This window comes from Castor canadensis, chromosome 6 (genome assembly GCF_047511655.1).
Source record: "Castor canadensis chromosome 6, mCasCan1.hap1v2, whole genome shotgun sequence".
In the NCBI taxonomy this organism is placed as follows: domain Eukaryota; kingdom Metazoa; phylum Chordata; class Mammalia; order Rodentia; family Castoridae; genus Castor; species Castor canadensis.
In genome coordinates this window covers 122302901-122324555 of record NC_133391.1, presented here as the reverse complement: position 1 = coordinate 122324555, position 21655 = coordinate 122302901, and the positions used below count along the sequence as shown (strand labels likewise).

Sequence of the window (21655 nt, the reverse complement as noted above, 5' to 3'; positions counted from 1 at the left end):
GAGTTATCTTTAAGCCACTGTTGGGAAGCAGTTCTTATATGTAAATCTGTTCGGTGTCACAGTTTTTGCAACTAAAGTGTTAACCTTTATCAAACAGTTGAGCCAACAAATTAAAAGAACTCACTCATCATAGCACATAACTGACTTTCACAATCTCAAGAGAGCAATGTGTGTTGAAAATTGATCTGAGAAAGTTTTGTTAACATTGAGTTTGGAAATGTGCTGGCGATGTATCCAACTTTTATCGTGTACTATTTTTCGTAAAAGAAATTGGTGTGGGATTTACAAATGACTTAATTGTCGTCCAGTCTTCCTTTCCATAATAGGAAAATTGCACCAGGGAAGAAAAGGTTAATGTGGGTAACATTTATATAAATGGGAAAAATGGCTAATGGCACAATGAAGAAATTAACAAAAATGTAATAAAACCTAAAACAAATGTCTACCAAATAATAAATAATGAGAATGGGAAGGAAGCAAATTGAATCCACAGATTGTTAATGATTTCATTGGTAGTTGTTATGGTGTAATGTTATTTCTGTAACAGCTGTTCATCTTTCATTTAAAATTCAATAACCTTTAGATCTTAACCTGCAAGCTGACCCTAACTATTGTTATGCAGCTTGTGGCAAAGCTAAATGATAATTAAATAGGATCCATCACCACCCTACCTACTGATTTTAGAAACTTCCTCAAAGCATAGATGAAAAACGCTTCTCTTCCTGAAAGTTTGTCAGACATTGCTGACATCTCCATCCACCTCTGGTCTATTCTGGACTATGCTCACATGGGCCAGCCCTGGGAATAGGGGAAAAATTCACTTTGCATTTTCTGACATTGACTTTGCAAGCCAGGCATATTTGTAAACTTTAACAAAGTAGATTTGTGAGTTGCCTGCAGTATGTAACCCCTTTATACAATATCTGAGCTCTTTATGGATTTATAACTAGGCTGTTTTCTGACATACCAAGGGCCTGAATGGCAAGGGGAATCAACTGTTTAATTAACACAAGCAGCAAATGCTGGCTTTGTTCTCAATGCCTTACGGCTCTGATGCATATTCATGTTTTATTTTCCAAATCAGATTTAAACTGCAGCAGAGGAAGCTAGAGGCAGGCACGCATAGAAATAACTCATGTTTTTATTGCATTTCCATATACATAAGCACACACACCTATCTTCAGGCAAACTCTTCTAGAGTGAGAACATATTCTAATATTTATGACAGATTTTAAATACTCCCATTACTATGATTACTTTGGGTATTTCTTTTCGTCTTTAGTCTTAGCATTTTGGCATCTCCTTTTTCTCCACAAATAATTATTAGTATTTTTTTTGTTTGAAGAATAACTTTTTGCTTCCTGAAGCTGAGGGACTCTATGGCCATGACCAAATTCTTGTTGTGGATAGTAAGAAAGAAAAATATCACTCTTAGATGATCCTTAAGGGGTGGACACCTGAAATGCAGGTGTTTAGTTTCTATTACATTAAATCCTCTTAATAACCAGGAGGGGTGACTATAGAAAAATGAATGTAAAAAGTGAGTGAAGCCCAACCACATTAAAGATAACTTTCAGCTCCAAAATTTAAAAAGTATAGATAGGCCCAGTATGGTGGCTCACAGCTATAATCCTAGCTTCAGGAGGCAGAGATCAGGAAGCTCGTGATTCCAGGCCAGACTGGGCAAAAAGTTCATAAGACCCCATCAAAACCAACTTAAAAAAAAAACAAAAAAAGGGAAAGATGCTGCTTATTAAAATGTTCTCTCAATACCTTGTAGTAGACAGTTGTTGTTTGGTGTGTTGTAAAATAATACTGCTCAAACTTGGTTGTGCATAGGAGACAACGGAAGATCAAAAATGCAGATGTGGTTCAGGAGGTCTGAGATTCTTCCTTTCTAACACATGGCCAGGTGATGTCCATGCTGTGGGGACCTGGACCACCCTTTGAGCAGCAAAGTTATAAACTACTTTTCTTCCTTCTAGATGAAATCAACTGGCCTGAAAAGGATGAGGCTCCACCACCAGATGCCCAGGATCTGATTACCTTGCTGCTTCGGCAGAATCCCCTGGAGAGGCTGGGAACAGGTTAGAGCACACGCATGTGATTTGCCAGTATTCCAGAAAAAAATGTCTTCTGGAACAATCTGAGGCTTTGTGTTTTGCTTTTGTGTAGGCAACATCTGTTGGTTGATATAGGGCATAACTACAACACATTCTAGCAATAGTATTTGGGTTTTTTTTTTTTTTCGATTCAGAGCAGTGTAGTAGACACTAGGAGTGTTAGTTATTGTTTGTTTTTGTGTTTTGCAAAGCAGAAATTATTAATTTACTTCAATAAATGAATCTCAAGGGTACATGAAACTCTTCTGTCCTGAAAAACATGCATCTTAAATAACTTGAAACAAAGAATCAAATATGTGGAGCTCTTTTTTTGTTGGTTTTAATATATTCCATAAAGATTCGACCAGCAGATTATTATCCACAGGCTTTGAAATGGGTTATCAGTACTTGAACTAATAACTAGTAATGGAAGACCTGGAGGCTGAATCATGCTGGCCTATCACAGTGATTGGTTCCATGACCCAAGAAAGAGAATTAAGCACCACTGCCCTTCAAGATTAAGGATTTACTGGATTCCCTTTGGACATATGAGATACCACATGGTGGTCATACCCCTACCTTCCACCCAACTGAACTCCTTCAACTAAGTGCTTTATATTTCTTCCCACTCTATTTGCTTCTCCACTTGCCTGAAGAGATGAGCAAACTTCTCATTTTTCCACCCTCTGTGGCCTGCAGTCACATCTGCTTCTTGATCAATAGATAAGAGTAGCTGTCGAAGAATTTGTGTCATGGTTGTTTATGTGGCAGAGTTTTAAGGGTGAATTTTTTTTACTCCATGGAGCTAAAAATGAGAAGCAGTGGCATTGGTATCCACTTAGACATCCTGTTCATCTGATTCAGAAAAAGGGCCTCTCAAGGTCTAACTAAAAATATGTTTGGCTGGGCACACCCTTTCCAAAGGAGGCTCAAAAGTTTCCAGCCCTCTGCTGATGAAGTGTCACTTGGAGAGTTTTTCCACTTGGTATTCTTTCCCTTCCCCTCCTCCAGGACTGCTTGGATTCTTGATTGGGCTTGACTTAACAAGACAGGGCTGTGATGGTGGTCAGCATATTCCAGTTACGTGTACATATGCTGCAAGTCATCTGTGCACGTTTTCTCATTGACTGCTACTTTCAGTCTTTTCAGCTTTGACAGCTTGAGGAACAAATCCCCTAGCAGAAGCTCAAAAGAGACATTTAAAAGACCCTGCCCAAGCTCTTAGCATTGTCAAGGAGTGATTGCCAAACAGGCAGGTCCAATGTGACAGGTTCCAGAAGGGCCTCGGAGAATGAGGCTGGGGCTCCTGCAGGCCTGCCATGCTGCTTCCAATGACAGCATTTAGTATTTAATGCATATTTAGTGAGGAAAATAATGCACCGTGAAAATGTGTGAATGCACATTTGCCCAAGAGACTAGAGAAGCTGAGAAAAAGGGTGTGAAGAGCATAATGGATGTTTAAGAATCTTCCATGAAAAGACAGAAAACTCGAGGAGAATGTTAGTGCCAAAACATAGCTTGCAATTTTGGACCTTGTCCTACTTGAACTAAACTGTTGAACTTGTAGAGAGTTGAGTGGCAGCCTGGCCCATTGGACCTTAGAGCAACTCAGATGTGACTGCCACCATGTACCAGCTGTGAGATCTTGAGCAGTTTCTTCCTTGCCCTTAGTCTCAGCTTCCTAGTCTATGGAAATGGATAACATATTATATGTACACACACACACACACACACACACACACACACACACGTGACAGGATTATTGTGAGGAATAAATGCAAAAATGTTCATGAAGAGAAGAGCTGGGCATGGTGGTATGTGCTATAATCCCTGCTATTCCAGAGGCAGAGGCAGGAAGATTGTGAGTTCCAGGCCAGCCTAGGGAAAGTTAGCTAGAGTCTATCTCAAAAACAAAATACAAACCCAAAGGGCTGGGAGGGTGGCCAAATGGTTGAGTACTTGCCTCGCATGCACAAGACCCCTGGGTTCAATCCCTGCTACATACAAAACAAAATCATGAAGGTATCTAAGTGCTTGCACCTAGTGTATAAAAGGAGCTCAGAACAATCCGCTTCCCTTTCTTTCCCTCTGTGCTGAATTCTCACAGTAGAGCTATCTTTGCATAAGTGATTTGCATTTATCCCTTAATGCCATCACCTATGCTTTAACCCAGAGGTCAGCTCCCTCTCAGTTTATCCCTTTAATTCTTTTCTTCCTCATCTGTCCATAAGTGCATGAGAAATAGGACCCCCACTGATAACCAGCTTCTCCGTGGGGCCCGAAGGCCAAAGGGTGAGAAATGTGAGCTACATTCTCAGCGGGCTGAGACTCTTCCAGGAGGACCCATTTATCATTGTCCACAGGGAGGACAATGTGGGAAGACAGGGTGGAGTTGTGGTCTGGATGTGCCTGGCGAGCCCTGGCTTTGGAGCAGTTGCTTCTCTGGGTAAAGTTGAAGTGCTTACCTCATGGCTTGGTGAAGAGTCCAGAGTTGTGTGTCATAGCCACTCATCAGGGCTTGACTCTGGATCTCAGTCAGCATGGTGAAGGAGGTGGATAGGGAAACATTGAAACGCTCTTGGCCTTCATATCCCACTCCCCCAAGTGAAAGAGCATTAGAAGAAATGATGCTGGCAGCTGTGCTGGGGACATTGATTGTGGTAGATGAGAGCCAAATTGTACTGTGGACTGGAGTGGGATGTATGCAGGTGCTGTGAAACAGTCAGGTGTAGGGCACAGTTACCCAGTCTTGGCAAATGTGACTCCATTGCAAACTGATGCAGAGATGGAGCACGCCTGCGCTTTGTGGGGGAGGGTGACTGGCACCAAGGCTGGATGTTTCTACCTCAGTTTAGCCCTCTCATCCTTACCTTCTTAGTATCTTTATATTGCTTTTCCTTAGTTTTCCCATATAAATAGATTCAATGATTTAATTAAAGAAAATAAGACGTCTCAGCACCTATTGCAATACTTGGCATACAGTTGGCCCACAAATCATAGAAGCTAATGATACCACTGTTGTGATGCACCTCAGACTTCAGTGTTATGCTAGAAAACAATATTGTGGGAAATACCTGATAGAATCCAGGAGAAATGTTCTAATCCAATGGGCTTAAAAAGAAGAATCCATTCTCCCCTCTTCGGCGTGATTTCCCTCACTTTGCTCTTTGTCTAGAGACAAAACTGTGCCTTGTGCTAGTGGGACCCAATGGGGACAGAGCCAAAGGACAGCACCTTTCTCCAAACACAATCCTCAACCCATTTTCCATCTCACTTGCATTTCCCATCCTGTTCCTTTTGTATCCCACAGAGGACAGGCTGAGAGCTGGGTAACAACTGTGTGAGAGAAGCATTGGCATTCCAGGTAGAGGAGCTATCCTAGCAGGGAGGCTGATTAGACCCTGGGATTAGTCTTTTGAGTAATCTCTCTTCCTAGTGGTTTTCAGAATCTGTTCTTTGTTATGTCTCTCATCAACAGTATGTGTGCTGGTGGCTGGGTGGAGGCCTGGTTCTAGTGCTATGATTTTTATGTCGTGCTATGATTTTAAAATGTGCACCTTCTTCTCTTTATATGGGGTGTGGTGTTAATATTTTTAATGAGACCTGCCCTTCAAAATCACTCTTTAAAATCAAGAACTGAATTAAAAAACATCTCACCAAATTGAGCTATTATGCTGATTTGGCAAAAAGAAGCTTCAATTTAGGAGCTGAGATTGATTTGAATTTGGATGTACTATAAATCTATCAAATAGGTCTGTCAGTTCCTTACTTAAGAATCTAAGCCACAGAATCTAATTCCTACATATGCTAATGAGCAATCCAATAAAATTGACTAGTAACCATTTTATAGTATTTAGGAAAAATTTATCATTATTATCCTTACCTCCAGAGGAAATATTGCTGTGAACACATTTTGCACCTTGTTAGAATTTTTCTGGGTTTGTAATGAGTGAGTCGGCTTTGGGCCAACATAAGTCCACATCCCCAGGTTCAGCATAATATGATTTTAAGTGGCTGCATCGTTAACCTTTGAAAAATGGAGGAAGTCATGGAAAAATTAACAAACGAGAAGCTGTACCTTAGCAACTACTACTAGCAAAATCAGATCTCCTGCTGATAAATTATGAGAAAAATTTTTGAGTTTTAGTGCAGAAAATTATGATTTCCATGACTTTATTTTATTTCTCTGCAGATAGATTAAAAAAAGAAAAAAAGAGTCATTCTTAAGACCCAATGCTTATCTTTGCTTGAAGGCTAACTTACCCTCTTTCTCTGCCTCTACTCCCTGCCCTTCCAGGTGGTGCATATGAAGTCAAGCAGCATCGGTTCTTCCGATCTTTAGACTGGAACAGTTTGCTGAGACAGAAGGCAGAATTTATTCCCCAACTGGAATCGGAGGATGACACAAGTTATTTTGATAGTACGTGCGTTATCTGACATAAGACAACTGTTGGCCTTTGCTTCATAAAAAAAATCATCCAAGTTTGAGCTTTCCAATCTCATACCTACACGTTCTCAAACATAATGTTGCTTTGATGCAGGAACTCATAATTAAAATATCTAAATTAAAAGCCAAAACCCTGAGTAATTGGAACTGTTCCCCAACATTTCTCTGCAGCTCGGTCAGAGAAATATCATCACATGGAAACTGAGGAAGAAGATGACACAAATGATGAAGACTTCACCGTGGAAATCAGGCAGTTTTCCTCGTGCTCTCACAGGTTTTCAAAAGTGAGTGTCTGGGAGAGTCTCTCATGGACCAGTTGCTGGTACCCTCAGAAGCTGTACTGGATTATAAAACCGCCTACCCTTTGTGGGAGCTCTCCTTTGCTTAAAAACTGATTTTTATGTAAGAAAAACAGCCCCATCATCCTGATAATTACTAGTCCCCACCCTATGGTAGAAGTATCTTTCTCTCCACAAATTAAAATTCCTTTTTAAATTTTATTTGTTTTCCCTTTGGAGGCATAGACTTGCATCGTAGTCATGTCCTTGTGATAGCCATTTATCTGATGAACTTGCTCATGGATCCCCTCGGCTAGCTAAGAGGCAGGCTATAGTGGTCTCCCCTCTTTTCTTTCCTCTTATAAAGAAGAATGTGAGCTTCATTGTATGTGGAGCCACACAAAACAACACAAGGAGAATGCTCAGCCCTTGACAGAAGACAACGTGATTGGGGATAATTGACTATGGGATGACAAAGTGTTATTTTTATTGTTATTTTTGAGACAGGGTCTTGCTATGTGGTCCAGGCTGGCCTCAAACTTGTGATTCTTCTGTCCTTGCCTCCCAAAAGAAAGTATTTAGTTGGAAATTAAGTTACATTGAAAAAGCAGTAGGAAGCCAACCTAGAATTTTGGAAATGGTAGAAGATAATAAAATCAATGCTTGAGAAAAATGCCTTTTTATGAATTTGTGGTGAGATTAAAAAAAAAAAAACACTAAGAAAATTGATAGTGTTGAGGCAGGGTAGGGCCCAAGAAAAATGGAAATAAATCCACAGGGCATCATACCTCCTTTTTACTATTCTCAGTTGCTACATATTTTCTGTTGCCATGACATTTTACATGACTATTGTTTAGCTTTTCTATAGCATTGCATGATTTTAAAATGCTCTGTAGGTTTTTCTAAGTGATTACCCAGAGTGCATCTGCAAATTGGCCAGTGCTACCTTCTCTATTTGTAGGAATGATGTAAAGGTAGAGAGTTCCCTACAGAAAGTGGTAGCAAGTCTGTCTGGGAGCCAGGACAAAAGCTTTGCAAACATAAATCAGCACTTAGAGAACCTGTACTCTGGGCCCCAAAGCTCACCCAAACACTGCTTCCTTCTTTGCTTTGGAAAGTTCATTTTTCCTGTCTCCTGCTCTTCAGCCTAATCTTTTCTTTCTCATCCTGGTAGATTGTAGGCTGTCTAAGGGCCGTCCCATGAGAGCAGCAAGTAGCTGAGCAAGGCAAGGGAGCCCACTTCCAGCACTGGGCACTCAGTGCCCCTGTTTAATCTCCCATCTTTCCTATGAAACAGTGGGGATTCAGAAATGGGTTGAAACCTCCTGTTTCCTAAACTCTGGTCTCCTGCTAGAAATCCAGAATCAACATCAGGAGCTGCTTGACTCTGTATGTGATCTGTAAGCCAAACAAGTTTGTCTGGCTCTTACAACCAAGTGTATAACACAACCCTGCCTTCTCCCCACCAACTTTCCCACCCAAAACTTGAAACAGACCATTTATTCTTTTTTTGCTCTAAATTTCAGTTCATTTCTCTCCTTCCTACCCATGACTGGTGGCTATTGTACCTTCTTTCTGTGTTATTTTCTTTTTCTTATTAGCCTCATGGTTAAAAAGTAATCTAAGATGTGCATTGATCCTGAGGCTGAGAAGTCCCAATGCATCTATGGATTCTGTTTACAGATACAAAGTCCAAGAGACACGGTGAAAAAAGGTGTGTGTGTGGAATATGAATTCTTATCTTCCCACTCCAAAACGCACACACAAACCCTTCATCTCAGGGTTCAAGTTCAGTAAACTGCCCTATTCATGGACTTATTACATATGGTTTTGAATAAGCATGGTTAAATAAATAAATATCAAAACTAAATTCTCACATGTGCACTACAAAGCTCAGTCAGTACAAAGAAGCTCTCAGTCAGTCCCACGTTATCATCACTGTGTTTAAATTGTTGTGTGCCCAATGTTTCCCTGACCGAAATTTTGAGAAAACATACCTCCCCAAAACAAAATGGGGAGGTAAACAGCAAGGTTAAAGTGAATGTGCTTACTTGAAGTGATAAAGTGAAAATGTGAGAGTTGTGGAAAGGTGGCATGTCTTTAGCAGAAGTCGGGCAGTGTACAGGGAAAATGAATCGAGCGTCCACAGTACAGCCTTGAACTTATGTATCCTGGGCATGCTCGGATTTTTTTCAACGATGGTCTCCTTGGGACCGGTACCAGTACTTTCTGAATATCTAGTTCCAGTTAACATGTTAGTAAATTCTCAGGTTTTTTCCTTTCTTCCAGGACTTGGGTTTTATCTGACAAGCTTCTTCTAGAAGATATTACTAAGCACTGATTATTTGCCTTCCAGGTTTTCAGCAGTATAGATCGAATAACTCAGAATTCAGGAGAAGAAAAAGAAGACTCTGGGGACAAAACCAAAAGCACAACTCTGCCATCCACAGAAACATTAAGCTGGAGTTCGGAATATTCTGAAGTGTATGTGAGATGCCTCCCAAGTACTCTCATAAGCAGCAGTCATTAAGACAGTGATTCCCAAGCTGTGGCAACCATCAGAATCACCACAGGGAGGGGGGAGGTTGTTAAAACGCCAATGCTGGACCTTCCTGCAGTGACTCCATTCTAATAGACCTGGCACCGGTCTTGAGAATGTGAGTTCCTGGTCATGCTGATGCTGCCTGCCTGGGTACCACACTTAATAACCATCACACTGGACATGTTGTGGTTAGGCTTAGCCAAGTTCAGTTTGTACTTGCTTGTCCCCAACATTTGCCTTTAGCACAGTTTCCTAGTGTAGATATATGACTTTGTTTTTGTTTTTAATTAAGACAACAGTTATCGACATCCAACTCTTCAGATACTGAAAGCAACAGGCATAAACTCAGTTCTGGCCTGCTTCCCAAACTGGCCATTTCAACAGAGCGGGAGCAAGATGAAGCCACCTCCTGCCCTGGAGACCCCCGAGAGGAGCCTGAAAAGCCAGTTCTTCCTCCTGAAGAGTGTACTCAGGAGGAGCCTGAGGTCACCACCCCGGCCAGTACCATCAGCAGCTCCACCCTCTCAGGTAAGCTGCTGGACACTGCCCGCCACCCTCAGGAACCACACTGAAAAGTGGTTCTAAGTGGTCCAAGTCCCAGGGCTGGCCTGGCCAGGTGATGATGATGGGTGTTTCATACTCTATATGCCTTCCTTCCATACCCCCTCTTCTGGGGATGAGGAACAAACTCCTAAGAACACAGATCAGCTGTCTCAGCCCCTCCTTGGTGCAGGGCCATATACTAAACTGTTCTGGCTTTCATCTCACCTTGACCCAGCCTTGGCTTCCACAGCTGGCTTCAGTGGGATCCTCTGGTGTTAGTAATAACTTGCTAATGGAACTTGCTCTCAGCTGTTAATGCAAAGATAAATCTTGTAGGGTTTCATCCAACTCAGAGTTCAGAGTAAGGGACAATATTAAATATCCAAATCATCAAAATTATACTAAAAAATGTCTCAAGTCACTCCAAGGTACAACAGCACTGACCTGGATGCTGTTGGCTTCTGTTGAGAGGTCATGTTGTACTAAACAACTCATCCCTGCCCACTTGGACTCACATTGAGCCCAGCAAGACACTCATGTGGTGAGGCTCACAGCACAGCTTCTGCTGCATCTTGGACTGGGAGGGAGAGGTGAGTCAGAAATACTGATGCACTTTCAGTTGGTATCTTATCTTATGGGAAATAACTCCACTGTCCACAAAAGATACTTCTGGACTTCCATGAGAGCGTGCCTTTGAGGTATATTTAAAATATCTTTTGGTTTATAAAAATTTTCTTTACAACATATCCTTCTATAGAGCAGTGTGCTCTATATAAATTTCAAAAATTAAATGGACAGGGTTATGGTTGTAATGTTTTCACTAAGTCATATTCAATATGCTATATTGATAACCATAATGCTTCTAACATTTTTCATCAGCCTTTTAAAAACTAGCTAAATATTCACAGTATAAGATTTTTTTATAATCACTTAAAACAACAACAACTTCCCAGACTAGATTTATTTCAGCCTCAAGAAAAAGTTTGGTTCTATGGAGTTTTACTTATGCTTATAGCTGATCATGGAGAAAAATGTTAGATTTTCTTTTCTTCTCCTTCACCTCACTTCTCTTTCAACATTGGATAATTCCACTTATTCTAATTATAAAACAAAGAGAATAGAAATGTAGAAGTAGCCTCTCAGATTCCTGGCCATTTTTAGGTCATCTTGGTACTCAGACCAAATGTAGATATCTCAGTATATTTTATATTACTGGTTACAAAGGTCCCCATCTGGAGGTGAATATTTTCACCTCCATTTAAAAACTTGTCCTTAATATGGTGAGTTGTTTACTCTCTCTTAGTATCTTCATCCTACTCACTATCAGAAAGGTAAGGGGGTGAAAGAAGGGAAGTAGTATCTAAACATTTGATTGATTGCTTTATAATTAAAACATATCTGCCTGAGTCCTGCTATGCATTTTGAGAGCTTGTTTGGAGGTTCTAGCAGGGGAGCGCAGCTACTCGTATACCCTTGACCGAAGAACGGTCCTCCTCTATCGGGGATGGTCGTCCTCTTCGACCGAGCGCGCAGCTTCGGGAGGGACGCACATGGAGCGGTGAGGGAGGAAGGGGACACCCGCCTAGCCAGCCAGATCAGCCGAATCAACCCTGGCGATCAATGGGGTGACAGATGTCGCAGCCAGATCGCCCTCACATCCTGCATTTTGATTAATAGATTCCAACCACCTTTCTCTCTCTTTCTCCCCGATATGCACAATAAAAATAATCAAAGACCTTGGGGGCTATACAGAATAGAGAGATGAGCTGATTTACTTATAGCCAAGGGTAATTAGGGAACCTGAAAACCATGACTGTAGTAAAATTAAATTTGTTGATTTTTATACTGCTCTACCATCAAAAAGAAGGAACTCTTGACATTTAGAGAATATTAAGGTGACATTATCCACCATTGGCAGAAAAGAAGCACAAGTTTAGATGCAAAGTGGGATGGTGGAGAGAAGAGAAAATTGTGCATTCACACCACTTTAGCATTTAGTACACTTTATACCTGCTTCTCTTTTTTCATGACCACATTGTATTTGAATCCTTGAAAAGTGAGTCTTGAAATCAGGTGTGGTGATTAAATGCACTCAACAGTTACTCTCTATAAAGAGATTCAGCTTTTCATTTTCATTTTATTCTCATTATTGATCTCATCCAAATGCAATTAGAAAGAGAAAGGAAGTGTGTAACTAGTCCAAAGGTATGCTTAAGTTGGGGAGACGAAATTTTTGACTAGTGAAGCAGTTTTGATCAACTCCATCAAGAACTCATTTCTTTTAAGGGAATGGAATGGAGATATTATAGGTGAGAGTGTTTTAGCATATAAGAATAAAAGGATAGTTGCCATGTTCTTTAAGATCATGTGTTTTCATTTGGCCTGCTGGGCAATCCATGAAGTCCACAAAACTTTTCCTGTCTGTACAGCAAGTGTGCTGTGCCCACACCTGCCCTTTCATTTCTCAGGCTTCCCTTAGTATAGACCAGAGCTGCCAGGTCAGTGCCCCTTCATAAAACATGGCCAGACAAGAGCTGTACAGTCATGTGGTATGTGGAGCAGTGTAATTAAAATGTTAGTTCTATCAAATAAGAATGCCCTGTGATCAACACTTTAAAATGTGATGGATGGTCTTTCAAAGGATCATTTATAATGATATTACATAGTCTGCATGGATTGTAGATTTTAAGATGATAGTAGAGTTGATGATTTTTAAGCATAGGAGGCTTCTATAATTCAGAAACTTTATATTTCTATCTTATACCTAAAATTTATGACATATTTATGAGTTGATCATTGCCTTTTCTGAATGGAAAAAATATTATCAATGACTTTAAGAGAAAGAAAATAGAGGCCAGGGTTGGTGGATCATACTTGTAATCTCACCTACTTGGAAAGCAGAGATTGGAAGGATCACGGTTAGAGGCCAGGCCAGGCAAAAAGTTAGTAAGACCCCATCTCAGAAAACAAACTGGCAAGATGGATCCCAGCAATGTGGGAGGCATAGATCGTCTGAGGCCAGCCTGGGCAAAAATGCAAGACCCTATCTGAAACATAACCTAAAGTAAATAAGGGTGGGGGAATGGCTCAAGTTATAGAGCAGTTAGTTGTCTATCAAGAACAAGGCCCTAAGTTCAAACCCCAGTGCTGCCAAAAAAAAAAAAAAAAAAAAAAAAAGGATAACCTGGGGCATAAAGAATAGGAGCAACTAAGATGGGTAGCTGCTCCATTTGCATCTGAGAGACTCAACACACCTGAGAACTTTCTTTATCCTCGGCCTTTATCATTCTCCATCTCTACATCCATTCTCTTGAGGGAAATGTCCCCATTTTTTAACTTAAAAATAACTCCAGAGTTATGCACTGGTGGCTCATGCTTGTAATCCTAGCTACTTGGAAGGCTGAGATACACAGAAGATCATGGCTCAAGGCCAGCCCAGGCAAAAAAAAGTTGAGACCCTATCTCACTAGGAAGAAAGGTGGGCATGGTGGCACATACTTGTCATCCCAATGACAGCAGGAAGCATAAGAGAGGAGAATTTGTAGTCCAGAACAGTCTGGGCAAAACGTGAGACGCTGTCTCCAAAATAACCAGAGCAAAAAAGTCTGGAGGCATGGCTCAAACTGAGGAGCACCTGTCTTGTAAACAGGAAGCCCAGAGTTCAAACCTCAGTACTGTTACCTCCCCGAATAATAAAAACAACTCCAGCTTATGCGAAGCATTAATGAAATTAAAAACAGACTTAGAGGAAATGGAAAATAATTTCGGGGAGGATCAGCATGACACATTATCTAGATTAAAAGCCAGGAGATGAAGAGAGAGAAGTGTGGTGAGTATACTATATCTTGTCCCTTGAAATTTGCAAGGAACTTGGAGTGAAAGGAGGCATAGACCATCAGTGGAATTAGAGACACCTTCTGCTCTGTTCTGTAAGTGACATACCTGAGCTTATGAAGTGTGTCTGAGGAAGGCTGTAGAATGAGAAGCAGAGGAAAGCCTACAACAATTTAATCATGTCCCATGTCAAAACTTTTAGTCGCATGATGAGCATCAGTGTTAGGGTATGAGATGGGTAATCACGGGTCCCTAGGGTAACCCATGTATGCAGCACAGCCTTTCATGGGGACAGGGGAGGAGATGCATCGCTACACAGGTTCAGGAATATAGATTGTAGAAAGTCATTTATTCCTCCAGTAAAATGGAATCATTGACTGAGAAATTAGCAAGCTGTGTGCAAGGACAATGAAGCCTGAATAAACACCTCTTCTGCCTCTTCCTCCTCCACCTCCACGTTACCTTTCTCTAACAATTACGTGTTTTTATGTTGACCTGACACCGTATGGACTTGTGAGCCCCCAGTATTTGTCCTTCCTCCTCTCTCTTCCTTCTCTACCTCTTCTATCCTAGATTTTCCTGAATGTGTTTATTCCTTCTTCTTTGTACAGTTGGCAGTTTTTCAGAGCACTTGGATCAGATAAATGGACGGAGCGAGTGTGTGGACAGTACAGATAATTCCACAAAGCCATCCAATGAACCCGCTTCTCACATGGCTCGACAGCGATTAGAAAGCACAGAAAAAAAGAAAATCTCGGGGAAAGTCACAAAGTCCCTTTCTGCCAGTGCTCTGTCCCTCATGATCCCAGGAGGTAGAGAGACATCTACTCGCATGAAATTGTGTGACTTGTGCATGTGCTCCTCTCCTCCCTCCCGCAATGTGGAATGCTGGTTGAGATGTGAGATTGCTTAAAGCAGTCACGGGTGGTGTCCTAGGATGGCTCTTAAGAGCTTTTATCTACAGACCCCTGAATTCTCCCTGCAGGCCCTCCGGGGCTCCCACAGAGCATGTGCGGTCTGTTTCATCTCCCTTTCTGCATCAGGGAATGAGATTTTCCTGAATGTGTTTATTCCCCTGAAGACTCTTTTAGTTTCTCCCCCCAAGCTAAATGATAAATTTACCTCTCAAGAATAATTTTTCTTCTTCTGTAGACCATATATCATTTATATACTTTATAGAACTATTTACAACATCAGTGTTAGAAACCTAAGTATAGTTTTTCTCAGCTAATTAGTGAGAACATAGACACAGAACATGTAAGCTTTGCGTTTCTGGAGATACAGAGCATCACAGATGCATTGAAGTTGCAAGTTTTCCCAACCCTGTTGACTGAGCTATGCTTCCTCCTACTGGTAGGCAAAGCATTGTAGGCCCTGTTTTGGAAAACTGGGCTTGATTATGGTTCTGTTGCCTCAACTAATCACCAAGTCTCTAGTAAGTCCACTGACAGAGATGAGATAGACACCCTGATGGCCCTGACACCACTCAAATGATGGCGAGAAAGAGGAGGTGGCAACTGGGTTAACCTATCTTGCAGATGGCTTGTACTTGGAAGAATACAGATAAATGAAAAAGAGGGATTCTTTACATTTTTGAAATTTTCTATTTGTACACAGAAAAAAATTTGATAGAAACAAATCCTCATTTGGGGGTAGTGCTCACTGTAGTAGTTTCTTTTCTGGGTGACATCCCATTTAGCACCAGGCAGCAGATACTTATCTCCCTGTCTTCATGGTCTTTCATAATCCAAACGAGTGGCCCCAGTACAGCTGCTTGGCGAGTTTGGTGTGGTCAAGTCTACTTTGGAGAGCCAGTCAGACAGCCCATATCTTGCTAAAATTAGGAAGTCATTCAATTGGGATATATGAGTAGAGGATTGGGGCCTGGCCTTTTTACTTTGGATCTGTGTGTCCCCTCTCCTGTCACATGTTGCGAGGTTCTCTGCCTACCAGTCTACCTCTCTTCATTGGACTTTTGGATTAGACAAAAGGTAGCCAGCAAGGAGAAGCAGAATGCCGCATGAAGTCAGAAGAAGGGAACACTGGTAGAGATACACTTAGCTTTGGTCTTCTTTGGATGGTACAAGTCTTGGATCATCCCTGTGAGTCTTCACCCACCCCAGGCACCCTGTAGCCTGGTCCTTACTAGGCTCACATTTGAACATCAACATTCTCTCTAGATTACTTTGCTTTTTCTCACACACACAATTTCACAAGGCCAGTTAAAATATGTTTACAGTGACATGAACTATGAAAGTATCCTAGTGTCTTCTTCTACTCTGGTTGCTATAACATAATACCTTAGACTTGGCAACTGATAAGCAACAGAATTTGTTGTTCACAGCATTGGAGACTGGGATATCCAAAATCAAGGCACCAGAAGCCTTGGTGTCTTAGTGGGGGCTTGTTCATAGAGGCATTTCTATATGTTCTCACCTGCAGAGGGGTGAGCAGGATCCCTCAGGCCTCTTTTATAACCACTAACCCCATTAGAGGCAGGGCCCTCATGACATAATCACCTCCCAAATGCCCTACCTCTTAATACTGTCACCTTGGAGGTTAGGTTTCAGCTTATGAATTTTGGGGGAACAAAAACATTCAAAACATAGCAATTTGTTTATAAAACAGTAGAAATAGTGTTTTATTAGAATATGAATTTAGTTTTTCTATCTTACCTACCTTATCCTGCAAGAAACCTTATTATATTTGCAGCTAATTGATGAAGAGAATCAGTTGTAATCATAGTAATTTTTTTATAGAATGCTTACCACATTAGTGTTTTCTTGATTAAAGTTTGTTAATTAATACTAGTCTAATAGCATATGAAAAAGCAGCTAGTAAGTTGATCATTGTTTTCCTGGCCATGTGTGTTTGGAAAAAAACCATGTTAAATTGTTTAGTGTAGATTTGGAGGCCAATGTCTTTTAATATTGTATATATAATCTTCTCTTCATGAGGACATACTTGAGCTACATCTATAAATTTATTTAATTGAAATAAAAAATATCATAGTCAGAAAGTAGCAAATCTTGGTGTCTTATAATTAGTATAGAGAACTAAGAAATCATAACTTTAGTGTATTAATTGAAAAATTAGTTAAAATAGAGATACTTTTTATGTTTCCTTGGTGGTTTTGGAATACATGCCAGTACCAGTATAAGCATTTTTGCCTAATTTCTTCCTTATTTTGCCATTAGACACAAGTGGCTTTGTTTTTTGGTTCTGTTTCTGATCCTGGCAGGGCTCCCATGGTTAGGGCTGGCTGCATGGATGCCTGTGTGCCCAGGATTGGCTTTGATGGTTGGCTTCTTTGTTGCAGATATGTTTGCTGTTTCTCCATTGGGAAGTCCGATGTCTCCCCACTCTTTGTCCTCGGACCCTTCTTCTTCACGAGATTCCTCTCCCAGCAGAGATTCTTCAGCAGCTTCTGCCAGTCCCCACCAGCCCATTGTGATCCACAGTTCAGGGAAGAACTATGGGTTCACCATCCGAGCCATCCGGGTGTATGTGGGAGACAGCGACATCTATACAGTGCACCACATCGTCTGGGTAAGACCGGCAGCCTCATACTCATTATCTTTCGTTCCCAGTCAGATTGGATAGTGGATCAGTTGGCTGAAGCATAGTTAATGACAAATGTATTTTCTGGTAAGCTGGCTTTTGGGACCTATTTCATTCTCCTTTTAGTGCTGTTTCCCTTTATGTAGTGGAATTGGATTTAGGAAAAACGAATTTCTCCTAATTCTATCCAGTTTGCCCACTCTTGCATACCAAGCTGGTAGACATCATCTTGTTTTTGTTCTCTTTTTCATTTCTTGTTCTTCCCCCAGTCTGTTTTTAAAAATTACATTCTCAATCACTTGAATTTTTTAAAGGAAGCATAGGAATTAGCCTATTTTTTTGTAAACAGTAGCAGGACAGGAATTACGCCTTTTTGATTTCTTACCAGGAGCTTAGGATCATTTGCAAGTTGATTCTGAATATCCTGACAGAAGAACCAGTAGGTATTAGCAGTGCCATTAGTTTGCTTATACTTTCCTCTTGGACTTTAGAATGTAGAAGAAGGAAGTCCAGCGTACCAAGCAGGACTGAAGGCTGGAGATCTGATAACGAACATCAACGGGGAACCAGTGCATGGGCTTGTCCACACTGAAGTTATAGAGCTGCTGCTAAAGGTATTGTCTTCTTTCTGTCTGACATGCAGAAGCAGCAGGTTGTCCAAAGGAACTAGTACCAAAAGATAAGTTTCTCTGAGGCATGTCCCTATAATCAGTCTCATCTCTGAAAAGGTATTTAGTAGTCTGAGGTTTAATGTATAGACAAGCCTATTATGAATTCTTTGGTTTTACACTGAGTTCTGCATACTCATTGCCTAATTTAACTTTGTTCCTCATTCTAAATTGTACACAGTAAGAATTCTCTTTGTTTATACACCTCACATAGTAGAATCCATTTGGGAATCATCTGTCCTAAAGGTGATTTTCTTCAGGAGTTTTCCATAGATTCTAGTCTAGTGTAGAGGGAGACAAAATAGTATTTAACTCTAAGGTCAGATCCAAGGCTTTATTCCAAGAGTCAGAGTTCCTTTGAAAGACAGAACTTAAATATATACACATGTGCTATAAATGATTAAAATAGTTGATAATGAACAATGGGATCTAGCAATTATTAGGTGTCCCTCCCCTCCACAGACAAATATGTAATTTCATTAGGGATCAAGTCATACTTCAAAGGAAAGCTGAGTTTTGTCTTTCTGTGACTCAGCTCACAGGAAGCATGAGAAGGAATGGAGAGAGACAAGAGAAGAGTGTGCACATCAATCCTTTCAGACAAGTCCTCTTGAGATACTTGCTTAGCTACCTGCTGACTCAAAATGATAAAGTCAGAGATCCAAATATAGATGGATTTGATTTTAAAGCTTTCTCAGGAAAAGAAGGCTAATTTATCTGTGACAAGAAATGCAGTCTCTACTTGTAGGATTGTTTGACAAATTCCACAGGTTTAAGAACATCCTCTTACTTCTTGAGCCCTGTGCTCAGACTCTGTAAGACATGACCAGCCAAGAGATATGTGAGACACTGCCCATTCAGGGAGCCAAAGCATAAAAATATATAAGCATAAATCCATACGCTGGTTTAAATAATGTTCATTCAGGGTGACTCTAACCATCGTTGTAGACATTGGTGACATGGGAATTAAGGGATGTTTTTTGCTCTGCCCTGAAGTATGGACCATGCTTATGAAAAAATAAAACACAACTTAATTAGCCCAGGCTCTAGCAGAGAGAGAACTGTTACACTTTTGGAGAGAACATTGTATGAATGGTAAGAGGCAGAGATATTGAAGTGGAATTTGAAGGCACTACAGGGAAGTGGGTGAACAAATCTTTCAAAATCAAAATCAAAATGTAGTTAAGTGACTTTTTCCCTCCCTTCTTTGTCATTCTCCAGCTCACACAAATTTTTTTTCCCCAAGATTTGGAGTCTGGCCTCAGTTCCAAAATCAGTAGTATGTGTATCCTAAGGTTTAGTGTGAGATAGTAGATAGGAAGTTATCATTGTTGATTAAATCACACCATTAATGAGACTTGGGTCTTATACTCAGGGCTCATGGGGGTCTGGGGCTTAATAAGTTTGTGGAATGAATCTTCTCTGCTTGCTGTCTCAAAGTTACCATGGGAGGACAAGGATCACCTTGCTGTTTTTGTTTGTTGATTTATATCTTAGTACACATGCCATTCAGTTTGATAGCAACAGACTTAAGATGACTGGAGTTAGCCTACACTTCTGTCATATGGCTACTGAGCAAAAGCAAATGTCATTTTTAGCCTCTGCATGGATAAGACCTGAGGCATTTGGTTTCATTTAGCGTCTGTCTCTTATAATGCCCTTTATCCAACTGAGATGGAACAGTCTCAATCAAGCATACCAAAAATGGAAGGCACAGAAAGACTGCTGATTTCATGATCCCTTGGTTGTGAAAGTCACCTTAAATGACTTTAGACTACTCAAGACAAAAGCCAAGAAGAAATGCTTTTACCCACAGGACTTGACATTGTAGTCTTGGTTTCACAATGATCCCTCACCAAGCCACTCCTTGTGAATAAGGGCCCAGAGAACTGTTGGGGTTCTTGTCTCCTATATCCAATGTATATCTTTCTGGTTGGTAGGGACCGCAAGGGTAACAGACAAAGGAGCCAACCTGACAGTTGGTGTTGGAGAATTAGTCCATGTTCTGGGTTTCTCTTATCCTACTGGAGCTTGGCATCCCTGAGTTTTAAAAAGTTAAACAGATTTTAAATGGTAATACATACCTTGCCTTCTATATTTTTTATAAGAGAATTGTGTTGTGTGCAAAATAGCTCCTGCCAGAGCATATGTTTATACATATCATACATCTGCTATAAAAGCAGAAGAGAAAATAAACTGTAATGGATATTGAGGAATATACACTTATTTTGCATCTTAATATGATTCTGGCTTTTAAAGCCTTTTTTCCTGCTTCTGTGAAATTTGACTGTGTATTTCTCTTGAAGGTTTCTGGCAAGGTCTCAGCAGAATCAGATGGTCCTCTGTGTAACATTTTGCCTCATCTGGCTACAGAGCACCTTCCCCAACCTACAGCCTTCATTCCTGGCTGCAGTCATTGAAATTGCTTCAGCATGATGTAGTGGAGTCCCTGGCACCCTTGGAGCCGTGATGTGCTTTGTCACACATCCAAGCAGAGGAGCCTGCCTCTGGTTCATAAAGGAAGCACTCAGAAGGAGTAACTAGTGTAATGAAACAAAGAGGATACAAGGGATTTAATTATCTTTTCAACGAACTGTGTAATCATGTAGCTCCCTTCCAAATTTAACCAACAATTCTTGAACAAAGAGTGGAAAGTGACTAGTATCAACAGTGGGCCTAACATCAGAGTGGCAGCTCTATTTTCGTGTTCTTGCCTGCTGTTTCCACAATGTTCTATGCTTGCTAAGTACTCAACTTATCTCATCCTTAGAAAAAGGCAGAAAGGAATCACATAGGGCAATATTTATATGTTTAGAAACACATGTATAGTATTTGTCTTTTAGATTATGAATATATGGGCTGGGGTGTGACTTATGTGGTAGATCACCCACCTAGCAAGTGCAAGGCCTAAATTCAAACTCCAGTGCTGTCAAAAAGAAAAAAAGAAAAAGACCATGAACAGAGTAAGCATTTCCTGGTTCATAGCACAACTTCAAAATGGACACTCAGCATCCTAGACCCATGGCATTATAGACTCTCATGATTATCTAGTTCAATAGTCCAGTGGTAACCTGAATCCCTTCCCACCTTTTTTTTTGCTACAACCAAGTTCATTTGGCTTTTAGGCAGCATCATTCATTCTAAAAGAACTTCATAAATAGACTGAAATCTTTCTTGACCCCCTTGTTAAGGATAGAGACCATGCTGACCCAGCCACATCACCTTATCATGTGCTAACCCACCAGGCTTAACTTCTGTAATCCAGGACTTTCTATTCAGCCAGGTTGCTTTCTTGACATAACATTAGTTTAAATTCCCAATGCAGTAAAGAAGCCCTAAAATTTCACAAGCACTTGCTTCAGAAACTTCATTTCCGTAAGCTCTGAGGAGCTTCTAGACACTGAAATGAGGACCACCAAATAACATCATTACCACCCTCACGTGTTAGTTGAACCACTGATAGGTGCAGAGCCTTGTGTGTAGCACTGCAAGGGCCACTCAAAAATGACACATGAAAATAATAGCTGATGAAGCAAGAGCACTTGGTACCTCCCAAGTTCTGCTGTGTTTACTCAAATTCATAGAACCTCTGATTCCTTCTGAGACAGATGTTGTCAATCTAAATGTTCCCATTGTATAAATGCAAAAAACCCCAAAACAGGGAGAAGTGAACAAGGCAG

At 40.7% G+C, this 21655-nt stretch overlaps 1 protein-coding gene across 17 annotated transcripts in view; it reads left to right on the top strand.

The window, feature by feature from the left end:
* The window catches only part of Mast4 (microtubule associated serine/threonine kinase family member 4), a 560147-nt gene that overhangs the window by 525923 nt on the left and 12569 nt on the right, over positions 1–21655 (top strand). For 14 of the 17 annotated variants that reach the window (XM_074077366.1, XM_074077365.1, XM_074077364.1 and 11 more), the window contains 8 exons: positions 1986–2087; positions 6400–6522; positions 6721–6833; positions 9184–9311; positions 9662–9897; positions 14358–14558; positions 17066–17295; positions 17799–17921. In XM_074077366.1, coding sequence (XP_073933467.1) covers positions 1986–2087; positions 6400–6522; positions 6721–6833; positions 9184–9311; positions 9662–9897; positions 14358–14558; positions 17066–17295; positions 17799–17921 — 1256 coding nt within the window. The remainder of the gene's footprint in view (positions 1–1985; positions 2088–6399; positions 6523–6720; positions 6834–9183; positions 9312–9661; positions 9898–14357; positions 14559–17065; positions 17296–17798; positions 17922–21655) is intronic. The other 3 variants (XM_074077368.1, XM_074077367.1, XM_020165562.2) reach the window with 1 other exon arrangement.